Source organism: Varroa destructor, unplaced genomic scaffold, assembly GCF_002443255.2.
Source record: "Varroa destructor unplaced genomic scaffold, Vdes_3.0 BEIS01000002.1, whole genome shotgun sequence".
Taxonomy (NCBI): Eukaryota; Metazoa; Arthropoda; class Arachnida; order Mesostigmata; family Varroidae; genus Varroa; species Varroa destructor.
The window spans coordinates 37,057,645-37,071,551 of NW_019211455.1; the positions used below are offsets into that span (position 1 = coordinate 37,057,645).

Below are 13,907 nucleotides of genomic sequence, written 5' to 3' on the forward strand. Positions count from 1 at the left end.
TTTTATTGTTCTTAAAGTTATGAAGTGTTTCAAGATGACGGTGAAATTGTATCGTAATAAAACTAATTTACAGGCAAAAAAGGTACTTGACCTTAAGGTATCGAAAGGGGGCGACGCAAAACGTCTGCTGGTCTGTCGCGAAAAAGGGGCACAGCCATCGCAAAATCTGGGAGAAGACGGGGCGCGAAGGCATTTGATTATCCACTTACACAAGCCCACGTCAATCGGTTCGTAACTTTCCAAGGGAAAGGTACTTCCTTTCATCGACTGACATTAATGCAGGACGTGGATCAGTGCGAAAAGCGAAAGGAAAGCGTTGATAGATTAGGTTCCTATTCGCTACCTATAACCGTAGCAATTTCATTAAACGAACTCGTCACGGACTCTTTTTACTACCTCAACCCCAATCGCCATTATGTCTTCGCTGATGTACAAATTTTTTCGACTCGACTTTGAAGGTTTTGAACCTTGGAAGTGCTATAGCCGGCTTCTCTTATATGGTAACTCCAATCTCTGTAAGTTTACTACAACGCAAATTATTCTCACATATGAATAAATATGGATAGATGATAAACACGTTCCACAAAGATCTTGTCATAACACCCATCTATAACCGACCTGGGGGTTCCCGAATAAAGAGTCTAAAAGATCGTCGCACCCATGAAAAAACGCCGTGGCAGGTGTCTAAAACCCAAATTCATCTCACTCCCTACGAAAGGCTTCAAGACGTCACCGGAATGCAAGCTTTGCCGCAAAAACGAAGCCTAGAGCGGCAGGAAATCCCGTTGCGAACCTTGGGAATACTTCGATGTCACCCTCAATAAATGGAAATTTGAATGAACGACACAAAAAGAGCGCAGAACAAATTGAAAAAGTCGATGCTGGTTATTGGAAGCCATTTAAAGACTTTCGTAAAATTTCCTTTCTGCAACTTTTTCTTACGTGATATAATATATTATTGCTTCACTCTATCACACTGAGCAGTCGAGATGTTATACATCAGCACAATTAAAACGGAAATCATCAACTCGGATACTTTATATGGAAGTTAGTCACAGACAAAAGTTTTATTTAACCATTTGCGTGCCCTAATCAGCCTATTCCTTCTCCTTTTTGAGAATAAGGGAAAGAAATAACAGGTTCTGCAATGTGGTAGCAAAGTTCTCTCCGGCCACGTTTTAAGGTTATTATTTAAGTTAAGCATACAAATTAATTGATTGAATTTGACTTACTCTACTTATCTACGAATAAAGAACTCAATAAGCTACAACCAATCAGACAGAAGCTTAGGTTTACCTGAAATATATAATGCTTCGGCTCTTCCGTGTTCTCTAGGTGGAAGTTAATTGTATCATTGCGTAAGCTTTCCAGGCAGCTCCATTAACATAACACACTTGTGCTCAATTCGGCTTTATTCAGAGCAGCAATCAGACCGAGATTTATGAAGATAACAAACCGTGTAAAAAAAATCAGTAGAATCTTCCTGGACTGATCGAATGATAGGTTTGGTAGTTCTGCGATGTATGATGGTAAAATTTGCTCTATACCCATCGAACAAATGAATTTGTTCGGTTGTACATTTTTCCGAAAAAGCGCCTTTTGAAAGCTGCGAAAGTGTCCTAGAAACTAAATACCCACTTTTGAATGTAAATCCCGATACATTAATTACCATCGATACGTCAGCAATCAGAACGATCCGACGACAGGTACATAAATACAAACATGCAAAAAATTTTTTATGCAACAATGGTCTAAATACAGTGGATAAGATCAATTATAATTTATGATATTTAGTGCGCTTCGTTTTATCTGAAACACAGTATTTCAACTATAGGCGTAGTAACAACATTTAATAAATATGCTGTTGGGGTTAGATACAAACGCCATGGGCAATGTTCTTATCGCCCGAACACACAGTTACGTTGTAATCCGAGAAACAGAAGCTATAGCATCACACCGCAGGGATACGTAATGTAATTTTCAATATGGCCTCACTTTTATCATGTTCGACTGCTCCATTAAGGCCATGGCCTTCTCGTTGGAATATTCTCTCATGGAAATAGTCATTCCACAATACTCAAAAGTTCACAGATTCGTAACGAACTTAATTCGAATATTCAAAATAATGTTGCAGGCAAAAGTGACCAGAGAAAAAGAAATTCGAAAATATCCTGGAAAGTATGACCTATTTTCTTGAAAGAATTTCGAAAACTTACTGAGCTATTACGTTTCACGCAGAAAAAATTACCTTTCCTTTATATGACTTATGTGACTTACGTATTGGATACCGTTAAATTCTAAAGAAGTAGTCTCTTCGGTTTTAATACATCTGACTTTTACAGTTACAAATGTTTGGCTTCATTCCTGCCATGTTTGACCCTGATAAAGATTCCGTCATGAGTTCTCTCCGAAAAAAAAAGAACGGACAAAAGGTGATCATCATTTTTTCGAAAAAAAAATAATTTTTGGACGTGCAACAAATACTTTAAGAGTATGCTATAGTGATCATGCAGTTATATTACCACAATTAGTGTTTTGTCCTTGATGAGAGGGGTAGGTATTCGGCCATGCTCCGTGGAAGTCCTGGCCCCGTTGTCCAACAAGAGCTTAAAGAGCAAATAGTAAGTTTTTATGTTCCTCTCCATAAAATTAATGAATCAGACAACCAATTAGCCAACAATAGTACGCGTGTGCGTATTTTCAAGATAAATATATTTAAAAATACTTTTTGTCTTAAAGTACCGACTACCAGGCACCATTGTGCACTTACGCATGTAAGTGTAATGCGTCCGTTACAATAGATTGGACTTATAAACTCCGGCATGTTCGAAAAATGTGTAATTATACCTGGTCAGAAAAAACGAAGGCGTCATGCTTATAAATGTCATAAAGTGATCAACGTATGTCGTCAACATTTATATACTGTTGTTACCTTACAGTTACATCCTGTGTGTATGGATTGCGAAATTATTTGCTAATATTCATTGAGTAGGTTTGAGCCGATGGCTATCGAGATATCCTATGTTCAGAGAGCAGGAAAACTAAGATCGTAGCGAAGGGAATGGAGTCTTACGGGAAAAAAACAATATAATTAGCAGGGATGGCTATACTTCCATAAATACAATTGTTTTTTAGAACGTCTGCTAGACTGATGACTTAGTTCGTGAGATAATAATGTGATTTTTGTGCAGGATAATGCTCGCAAAGCAGCCGAAAGGATATTACCTTATTATACATTAAACATAAAAATAAAATTCCTGCAAGAGTGTTTGCCTGTCCATGATCGTTACGTGACCGAGCTCATATCGCGTATGATTGCTTTCTACCAATCAGACGACGTCAACAGCAGCAGCTTCAAGTTGATTTGCATTTCTTCATGTAAAATAAATTTGCCACAATTACAATGTCTCGGATGTAACGCCAATGGTGGCTGCAAAAACGCATTTTCAGTTCTACAAGTATTGTTTTTAGGATACCGAAAGCCAGCCGACATAACGGTCTAGAATATCTCTATAAGAAACTACATTAGCAAGAAATTGCATGAGTGAACGATGGGTGGAATTCGCTAACCCCGGTTTGACTGATCGCTGGAACCCTATTTTATTTAAATTCTACCTCGTAATTTTCAAACGCGTACCATCACAGCAACACAGAAAGCCTTCAACATTGTACGTTCGCTGCCCTGAACATTACGACGTCCCTTTTATCAGGAGCGTATCATATTAGGGGTTGCACGCTTTTGCCAAATAGAAATGAATGCAACAAACCCCCAAGAATGTTGCGTCCTAATCATTACCAACAAAGACTATGGCTGCGAAGACGTACGTCAACAGGATGTGTACAAGTTCTGCTTATTTACAAGATATGCCAATCCGACAGCAAATATCATAGGGTAAAGCTTTCATATAATCGGAACGTAAAAAACAAGCTGGTAACTACCATATATGTAGATTACTATATTTACCACTAGGCTAATTGTAAGACAATGTAATACTGCACTGATGCATCGAAAAATAGTTATCGACACCCGATTTGCTCGGCAGATGGCGGCGACGTATTGTTAAAATAGGTCATCCCCAATTCATTTAAGATCACGATGCCTCTCCCCGTCCCAAAACGAGAACGTCGCTACAGAAACCGCCAACGATCTACCAAGAAAAATGATTCGAGCGAACGGAAATAGAGACTCGACTGATCAGTGGATCACCTGATGCGTCCGATATGGTCAAGTTCCAACTGTTAATTGATGATGCCGGACTTGGAGTGGTGGAAATACCACCCAAATATATTCATTTTTGTCTCGCTTCCATCGTAATTACTATGCTTCGCTGTTTATATTGCCCAAGGGATTTGGAACTTTTCGGTTAATGCAGACATATTGCCGAATGTGGTATCGTCTAATGTTTACATTTCAATGCCTTAACATATTGTAGTTTTATTATATCTATTGAATGTCTTGATCATTACCATTGTAAAATCCACAAGACATCAGAATTACGAACGCCCAAAGAATTATGCTTGCTTTAGACAAATCAGAGAGGCAAAAAGGCCTCATAGCTAAATAAAACTTTTACTGTGTGTTTTTTTAGCTGCTTGTATATATACATATATATATATGTACTCTAGATCTGTTTTTGGCCTGCCTTCTCTCTGTATTTTTTTGTTAAAAATTATTGGCTGACTGAAATAACATTTGAACGCTCTGAAACAGCTCTCACCTCAGTAGTCCTTAGGTTCATTTAGTACCTAGGTTGCCACTTTTTTTGGCTAACTTAATTGAAGGGATTCGTAGTCAGGTCCCATCGTAGAGTGACCGCAGGAAAACGGCCCGCCATAGTTTGCCAAACCAAGCCATAGATAATATGGACATCATGCCAACCCATACTACTTGACTTCAAACGTGCTTTCGTGGTGAAGGCTGAAGGCTTTAAACATCGACGTCCTCGGACAGTATATACGCATGACGATTGGCATTTAGTTCAAAATCGACAATATTCTGTAAAATCTAACTCCCAGACCCATAATTATCCCAGAGTAACAGACCCATAATTATCATGAACTATAGTTCAGTATAATTAATATTCCTTGGGCTTGATAGACACTTTTTGTGTGAAATATTTCTATAAAAAAAAGTAGACTGTTCAAGTAAAAATTCAATTGGTATGAGAAGGTCGGCGAAGCTTCGTTTCAACGTAAATCGATCTTTTACGTCGAACCAGTTCCTGCGATGGGCAAGCACTGAACTGAACTTGCCATCGCGTCAAAAGGTTGCTGACCACCATTCTTACCTAATTATTTCTTGGAGATTGTGGAGGTCATTTCAGAGTAAGAGTGAAATATTGTTTTGTTACATCAGCTTGCTTGTTTTAATGCCCCTCGTAACATGCGATTCGGTGCTACCTCCATATTACAATTAAACAAGAATAACATCTTCAATACTTCTTCGACAAACCGAGCTCACGATCTTTTATAAACAGTTTGGGTCAGCCTAATGGAACCCATTTTCTCTGATTCATCTTTCCTCCATGATCATACGTTTACTACTATATCGTGCTATACAATGTGATGTACCTGCATCTGTGTATTTGTCTGTCAGATACATATTAGTGTCCTCATAAGGCCCGTCAAGGTACTGAACTAATTTACTTGGCGCTATTTTAGCCGCGAGTCTGCGCTTTCGGGGTCACAGACAAAAGCTGTCGTCATGAGTTACGTCCTGTATCACTCTTGTCGATACGGTTTAATAGGGCAGTGCAATCACTATGAAACATCCCGCAGTCCATGACAGACAACTTAGAAACGGCAAGCGCTAACTTAAGCGTTAATTACCAAAAAGAGAGTAGCCAGTGTAAATCCAATATAAACGAAATGACACAGATTTTTATACGTCTGATTTGGTTCGAAGATATTTTCTGTGGACCCTTATGCTTCATACAATTTAGTTGCACATTTTTCTAAGAAAAACTAGGTTTTCTTTTCGGATTAATAGGAGACCCTTTCGATTTCAACCCCCAGCTCGTGTAATTGTTAATCGTAAATTGTACGCAACCTCTGGACTGCCTGTTGAGCCTTCAAAATTATTGCATAGAATTCTGGCTCAATTCAAAGATATCGAAGATTTCAAACTGATACAAAAAAATAAGTCGCATTTTGAAAGCTCTCGCAATTAAAATATGCATTCGCTTCCGTTTTCTTCGAGGCCTAGAAAAAATTTAGCAGAAAAAATGCTTATCCTTAACGAATAAAAAACTTTGTATTCGTGGAAACTGAAGCTGAGATTCTCCAGGTATGCACTTTTGCGATGGTCCAATTATGAGCCTTACATACAGAGTCTGCAGTCTGGAGAAAAGATTGCAGACTTTATATGTAGATTTATTAGAGAAAACAATTTTTTTTTTTAAATTACACGTAGAATCCAGCGTCCGAAGCAAACCTCTACAAACACTCCAAGGCCGAAAGCAAAGATATTGGTACGTAGGTTCGGCCCTACATAAAAATCTGTCGCAATTCCCGTGATATTTACGGGAAAAGTATATACTATAGTCGGTTCTGTAGTTAAACATATTTTTTGCAGTTTTAGGATGTGCATAAAGATAACATATATATTCGGTTCCTACGCGGTATATAAGATTGTATTTCCAAGCTAAATATGTGTGTAAGGCACTGGGTTTACGAGTCACAACTTTCTCTCGAAGTTTACTTAGTTTTGAATATGTGAGGGTTTCTCCAATTGATTCGCCTAGCATGAACATCGTTACACGTACGACCTGCCAGCAAAAGGCCTTTCCAAAAGATGTCGCCGTAAGACATATGCCTCTTTAAGCTCACGCGTTTGATATTAATTAAACAAAACACTTCGACGAGTAAACAGCTGTAAGCACGAGTCATCGCTTGACAGTCGTTTACGGACTGAGGGGTTTTACGACAATATTGAAATTGTATCGTTTCGGTTTTTTGAATCATGTATGAAATTTACAACAAATTAAGGATTAAATTGGTTAAAATGAGTTGAATCTTATCATGTGTTGACGTATCAGGACTTCAAAATGAGCTTGCTAGATTTTTTCATTCTTAGACACGACCGTGAAAATCTTATACACAAAGTTACCGTAATAACCCTCGAACTACTAATACGATTTACTCCTTTAGAGATAAAATGTATTATATGTTTTAAAGGCCCATTCTTTACATCTTCACATTACTTCACATTTCGTTATATATTGCGTTACTAAAAGAGTATTAAACTATATTAGGGTGAAGTTGAAGCAGGTTATGTTCTATATTTTAAAGTAATAGTTCTAAACAAAACGTGCACCATTTTGATCGATAACCTCCTGCCATTATTCTGGTAACACTATAATGCCGTTCCTATAGACCTTCACTGGTTTCTCGCCAAAGAATTGTGTCAAGTGATTTTTGGATCCTTTCAGTGGAACCAAATTACCACCGTTCGAGGGGTTCTGCCGAAATCGGAACCTATGATTATCTTATGAAGCGAGACCTAGGTAATACAGTGGATCCATTAAAATTTCCCATCTACATTCTCTTAATTTATGTCGGTAGCTAGATATATACGTGGTCTGGCGTTGTCATAGCAAAAAGCGACGTTTTTCCAATCTACTAGTTCCGGTTGAGCCGTTTCCTTGGCCTGTTGTAGTTACGTTACGTGTTGACAAAAAAAAAATCCGAATCAGCCGTCAGCAACTAATAGTACACGATTTCTTTTCAATTCCACTAAAACATCGCACCACCTTCTTTAACGTTAGGGTGGGCCTTGTCACATTTTCAGAGCGCATTTTTCTTTATTTCATATTTTGCACATTATTGTTATGGGTGATCTATGGATCAACTGCTATAAAACAGGCTCCAACACGTTGCGTTTCCGTAGAGCCTCGCAGACCGAATTATTTTGCGTTGGATCGCACGATACCTGCATATCGAGCTTCTTTTTATGGCCAGTTCTCTCGGAACGACTTAAAACTATTTGGTAATATCTATTTAGTTCACTAGCGATGTTATAATATTTACGGGTCGGTCTTTCTTAACTCTTTTGTACTTAATTGGTCACCATGAGGAGTATCTTTCAATCGAAATTTTTTTTGGTCATACTTTTTTTCAATGGACCTAACCAAGATATGCGCCTTTGTCCTAGTAAAATTGCAGTTCAAGTGTTCAGATAATAAGTTAACTTATTATTAGTGGTATAGCATCTTCGATAACAACCCTATAACAACAGAATTCTTAACGCAAATAGTAGAGGGAATGGCGCTGTCCCGGCCAAGAGATACTTTCTACATAGATTATATTTTATACATTGTATATAACTGAAACATGAGTGGCCTTATGCTTATGAACTCAGTATACAATGAATTCGATCAAAATTTTCTAGTAGCCATGCCGTCACCTATTTTCTATATCGAGAACAGACAATCGTCAAGGTGGAAGATCAAGCAGTTTCTTCATCAAATCACTTCGCGCTTCTATCGACGCTTTAAAAATCAATCTAAGCCTACTCCGTCGGTAGGGTAGGTTTCTCTTCCTTCGTATACAGCATCCCAATAATGCTTAAGAAAGAAAATTTAGCCAATTTTCGCGGGAATTTCACTCATTTTCAAGGCCCTCTATTACGCTCGAATAAAGGTAGCTCAGCAATTATAGAACAGCTACTACCTCTGAGGTTTAACTTTGAAATGGCAACAATCCGACACGACCCATGTTACCTGAAATTCGGTCGTCTGCGACCTTGTAGCTAGAAAAACGGTCAATAGTTTTTCAACATTGTGTCCCCTTGTAGCATTGAAGGGTTGACATAAGATTGAACTGCTGTAGGATAATGCATCGTCGTACAGTGTCGTCGATAACTTATTGCCGAAAAATGCCACTTTTCAATTAGCTAGCAAATGCATGATCTTCAAGGATTAAATAGACTCTCGACACCCAAATATTCATCATATACTTTCACAATCACTGTCCTCATTTGGGCCAGTCATCTGCCAGCTATTTTAAGGAAGGTCGTCGCGTAGTTCTATTCGCATCTCGATTAGGACTTGTCCTAAGTCATGTCTAATTCTCCAGAGGGGTAGTTATGGCCAGCAACATAGTCTACTTGAGGAAAACTGAAGCGAGCGTGTCTCATCCAGGATTAACCTTAGCCTGCGCCGTGTACACGGCCTGCTTTGGCCGGATGCATGCACTGCAATTTTTTTTATTACGTTACAGGTAACAGGCTAGTTTGCAAGCTCGTTTGCGCAAGCTCCCGTAATTGCGTGGAGACGATTGATCTCTAGTAAGTGCATAGTAACATCGCGAATTCTACTGGCTTTGGGGAAAAGCAGGCCTCTCCTCACAAGCCCGGCAAAAGATTGTTAGCAGCCACCAGGTCATCGTCGGTACTGTGGCGGGTCTCAGCTTAGTATCATGAACAATAACGAAAAAAATTTTACGTCGCAGCAATCCAACTGTTGAGACGAACGAACGGCCGCACACGTAAACAACTTCATAAATCGAGACGCGTACTAATGCAATCGATAGCAGTTCATATCTTCTTTGCAACAACGGTAGCAGCGTTCTTTCTTACGCTCTCCTTCGCTTCGCGCTTCATACTCTAAATATCCGCATTGATGCCCTCGTTTGGCAGACTGTCAACCATTGCCTGTCCTCCGAGTCAAGTTCAACAAGGTTTAAACCGAAGCTATTCGCTAGGTTTACGACACCGCTGAAGTTGGTACAAACACCCTGATATTTAAGAGCATCATTAGTTAGTCAATTACCATCAGTCATCTGATTTACCACAAAATCATTACTCAAGTGGCGTTGTTATAATAACGAGCCAATTGTACGGCATAGTAGTTAATGGTTATTTTGTAGATGATTCGTGCAAACTCTCTCCTAGCAATTCACAACTAGAAACTTTATGTGTAGTTTTTAGTGAGACCTAACTTCAGATACATCCAATACCTTCGGAGAAAAAGTGTTCGCCTAGTTCATTCGTTGATTACGTTGAGCGTCTTTCCGTCCTTATGGAAGGCAAAATAGTAAAGGCCAAACAGCTGTGATAAGTTCGTTGATTTTCCATTTCATAAAAGAGCCGTGACTATCCCGTGTGATACGAAACGCTTCAAGATAAGCAAAACAATAGAGATTTTAATACAAATTGAGCTACGGTCCGCCATAAGCGGTATCGTCGCATGCTTTAACAAGGTAACGATAAAATAACGCACGAAATTATGGCACGGAATAGACATTTTTAGCTTAGATACCGTTATTACGCAGCTCGCAATCTAGCGACACAGTTAGGCTGATCGTAGACAAGTGGTCTTGCATGTACCAGAAAAGCTCATTGCCGCAGGCGCTGTTTCTATAGATTTTTATATACTTTACTTCTACCTGACATCTGCACTCATTCTTCCTCGAAACTACCAATAAGTGTCAACGTGTTCTCAATGAAAATAACTATAATTTCATATCCTGAGTGTTGCCTTTTTTGCGTGACGTGTATTTTTAGCAATACTCTAAAATAGGTACATTTTATATTGCCATGCAAAGGATAGCTTCGATTTCAAAGAGTGATTAATTTGCTACTGCGATATTTTATGTGAAAAAAATGTCCGTTCGCAGGCCGTTATCAGTTATTATGTAAATTCACATCTATCGTAATAAGAATTGATGGGACGATAATAAACGGCAAAAAGCAAAGATTGCGTCAGACCTCATATTTGGAACTAGCAAATCGCGGATACATTTTATAACGCGCAGGTAACTCTCCTTCGCGTCTTTACAGGACGAAAGGCCATACGAATGCGAGGCCATGAGCGTTACACTGTAGCATCAGCCGCGGTAACAGTGGAGCATGAATAAGGAGACGACGGCGGATAACACTAACAAATCTCGCTTCCGACGAGGCTGGATTTGTTCGACCTTCAGCTCATGATCACAGCCTGTAGCTCTCATTGTTTCAACCAAACGTTTGCCGATTCTTCGATTTAGTTCGATCCGCGTTCTTAGTGGCTGTGATTACATTATGAAGTTTTAACCACAGCCGTAAAGAAGCCACAGGACAAAAACTCGAATAATCATAAGAAACCAAAACGTCCCGTTTCGAACACCTTTATGTGAATGTAAACCGAAATGACATTAATTAACCACTTAGGTGGCATAAAGTTTGCCCCTAGGGATATCATTTCTCATAATATAAATATTTTGAATGCGACACCAGTAAACTGGAAACTACTTTCAATGATAGTCGCGATATGAATGTACGTCAAAGCGGTAACGAGGTGTGACCACACTGCTATGGATAACCTAGCACGACCAGTGACATTTCATCAAGCTCTAACCGCTATGAACTGAAACGGGGGTCGATTCCTGATGAGAAAACGTCTAGTTCCACGCAGCCAAAAGTCGTAAGAAACGCAGAAGTAGATCAGCGTCGTGTTTGGCGCTGTATACCATCAGCCCCCGTCGTGCCCTGGTCAGTAAGCCACGCACTCAGTCCTATTATGTATTAGATCATATTTACGTTAATATAACTTTATCGCTGGGCCATCCACGTACGGGACAGACCAAGACACGCAAACATTTCTGCTCGAAAATAGACGCACGGTCGTCAACAGACGCATCTGCAGCAACTGAGGGCCGCAATGACTATCGCGCAGGCGCTAATTGGGTGCATACAAAATCGCACTCATGATTACTCCGTATTTAGGTCTCAAATCTACACTGTTTCAGTTGCTTCTCTGAGTTTCTACAAGCGTCGGTTGTATTCATTGCAACAGAAAATTCACTCTGGAAGACTAAGTAAAGGTTGTGCTTTTACCGCAATACTGAACGAGGCTTTCTTAAACCTCTGGTTATTAAGTACCTCTAACAGCCTTGCATTTAAATTGACAGCATATCTATTTTTCGACTCGATCTGGTAAAGACCTCAATCAGAAAACGTGGAAGGCCAAGTAGAAACACCACAGACACTTTAAAAACAGAGGAATTGGTTCTTGACTTCCTAAATGTTCACTTTTTCTCTAAGCAATAGACGACGAATCACAGCCCGTCGGCGCGCGACGTTCAGGTTGCCTTCTCCGTTAAATATACCAGCTTGAAAGACACGATCGGAGATGTGCTGGCTGATGCTTACCAATAAGAAAAGTAAAAAGTAAGCAAATGTCGGACCCGCAAAGTAGAAAGAAAGGCATGCATACCGAAACGCGGCCAGTGTGACGGATCCGGGCATTTGGTGCCATGCATTGCTTAGATATGCAATACGTGCTCCTATACATCATGGTAGCCATGCTAATTCTACTAAACAATCCTTCTCATCATCAAATTGAAAAGTTCCTCTTCTACTCTGCAACAGTTAGCCGTGTTCTGCAGCGGCAACTGCAAATTTGCTTAAGATAGTAACTTACAAGTTCTTAAGTTCTGTTTGAGATCAGAGCCAGTCACTGTGATAAATTTAGTCTTTGAGCATTTATGCGTTTCACCAAGAATGTCGTACAAAATACCGAATATCCAGTTGAATTCTAACTTCCGCAATATTTTAGCAGATCATAAATCTTACAGATGGCAAGGTATATAATTGGCCAAAGCAATAGCGCAGCCATTATATAAAATGCAACTTAGAAGTGATCAAGATTTCATCGTAATCTTGAGTTTGCCCTCCGCAAAGGCTTCCTTCTTCCTGTGCATGGTATATCGTTACGAGTCAACATAACTTGTCATTTGTGCTGTAGCTACACCCTTTATCTGCTTGGCGGCCTTTAACCAATTTGAAAGGTTTCTGTACGGCGACAACGTAGCGGCGCCGTCGTAAATAGCGTAGCTCACGCAGGCAGCTCTCGATTCGTGGTGGACATTGTCGATAGGTAGGAAGGTTTACTTTGCGAGAGAACAACGACTACGACGACGGTAATGTCGACGACAGTAACGACAACAACAATGCCTCATTACCACAGTCACGCACTTACACAAGCATCGCGCACCGCTTTGCCTTAGTCACGTAGACCGGCCAATCACAAGCGGCCGCTGAGTCAAAAACAAGCGGATGACGGTTGTGTCGCCAAAAAGCATGTCATATATATACAGCTGACGTAAAACGCCATCTTGAAGAAAAACCAGAAACGGTAAAGAACTATTCTTTACAATATTTAGCAGATTCTATTCTTAGGAGTATCCAGTAGACTTTCGATGTTCGTTTGGATTTCATAGACTATCAAGAAAAAGTATAATCACCACATCCGAGACTAATACCTGCATAGAACGTAATGAGAACCTCGTAGAACTTTATTCCAGCAAATTCTCCATATCTGTATGGATAATCGTGACGACGAGAAGTATTAGTAGGCGCTGCGGTTAATGCAATAGACCAATTGCAGTGGAATCTGCACGCATCTCTTAGCTTGTATTGGAACGTCCATAAGAGATTTTATGAATACGGACATGAGATAGCGATTTCTGTAGTAGAACTTTCCGGTTCCTGTTCATTTACCGGTTTTGTGATGCACACGTGCAATCCTAACATATTTACTGTCCCATAGATGAATCCAGCGGTTTGTTTTGTAAGGTCCCCATGTAGATGGGTTCAGTGTCACTCTAAGTAAAGCAATTCTCGATGTGAAACGAATCAATCGCTCACAGGGCCTTTAATGACTCTCTCAGAGATCGCTGCCTAACCTCGAGGACACTGTTGATGACACAAGGACCAAACGTAGTTGTAAAGCAGATTTTTAGCCCGCTAGCGATTGCGTGACAGCGCCAAAAGTAACCTGCATTAATTTTTAAGCAGCTCTACGTAACTTTAGCAAGACTATCTATGATAAAAACAAAAGCGGAGAGGACATGTTAGGATCGAAAGGTGTCCATGTCATGCGATATAAAAATAATCTCATTATTTACTGTCTTCATCTATGAATGAC

The 13,907-nt window shown here is 39.7% G+C and overlaps 1 protein-coding gene across 9 annotated transcripts in view; it reads right to left on the reverse strand.

Annotated features, from left to right (window-relative positions):
- scaf6 (SR-related CTD associated factor 6) overlaps positions 1 to 13,907 on the reverse strand; it is a 39,620-nt gene that overhangs the window by 10,651 nt on the left and 15,062 nt on the right. For 4 of the 9 annotated variants that reach the window (XM_022791477.2, XM_022791479.2, XM_086982091.1 and 1 more), the window contains one exon: positions 2,523 to 2,606. The exons of 2 other annotated variants lie outside the window; for them this stretch is intronic. In XM_022791477.2, coding sequence (XP_022647212.1) covers positions 2,523 to 2,606 — 84 coding nt within the window. The remainder of the gene's footprint in view (positions 1 to 2,522; positions 2,607 to 13,907) is intronic. 3 more of the 9 variants (XM_022791478.2, XM_086982092.1, XM_086982090.1) reach the window with 1 other exon arrangement.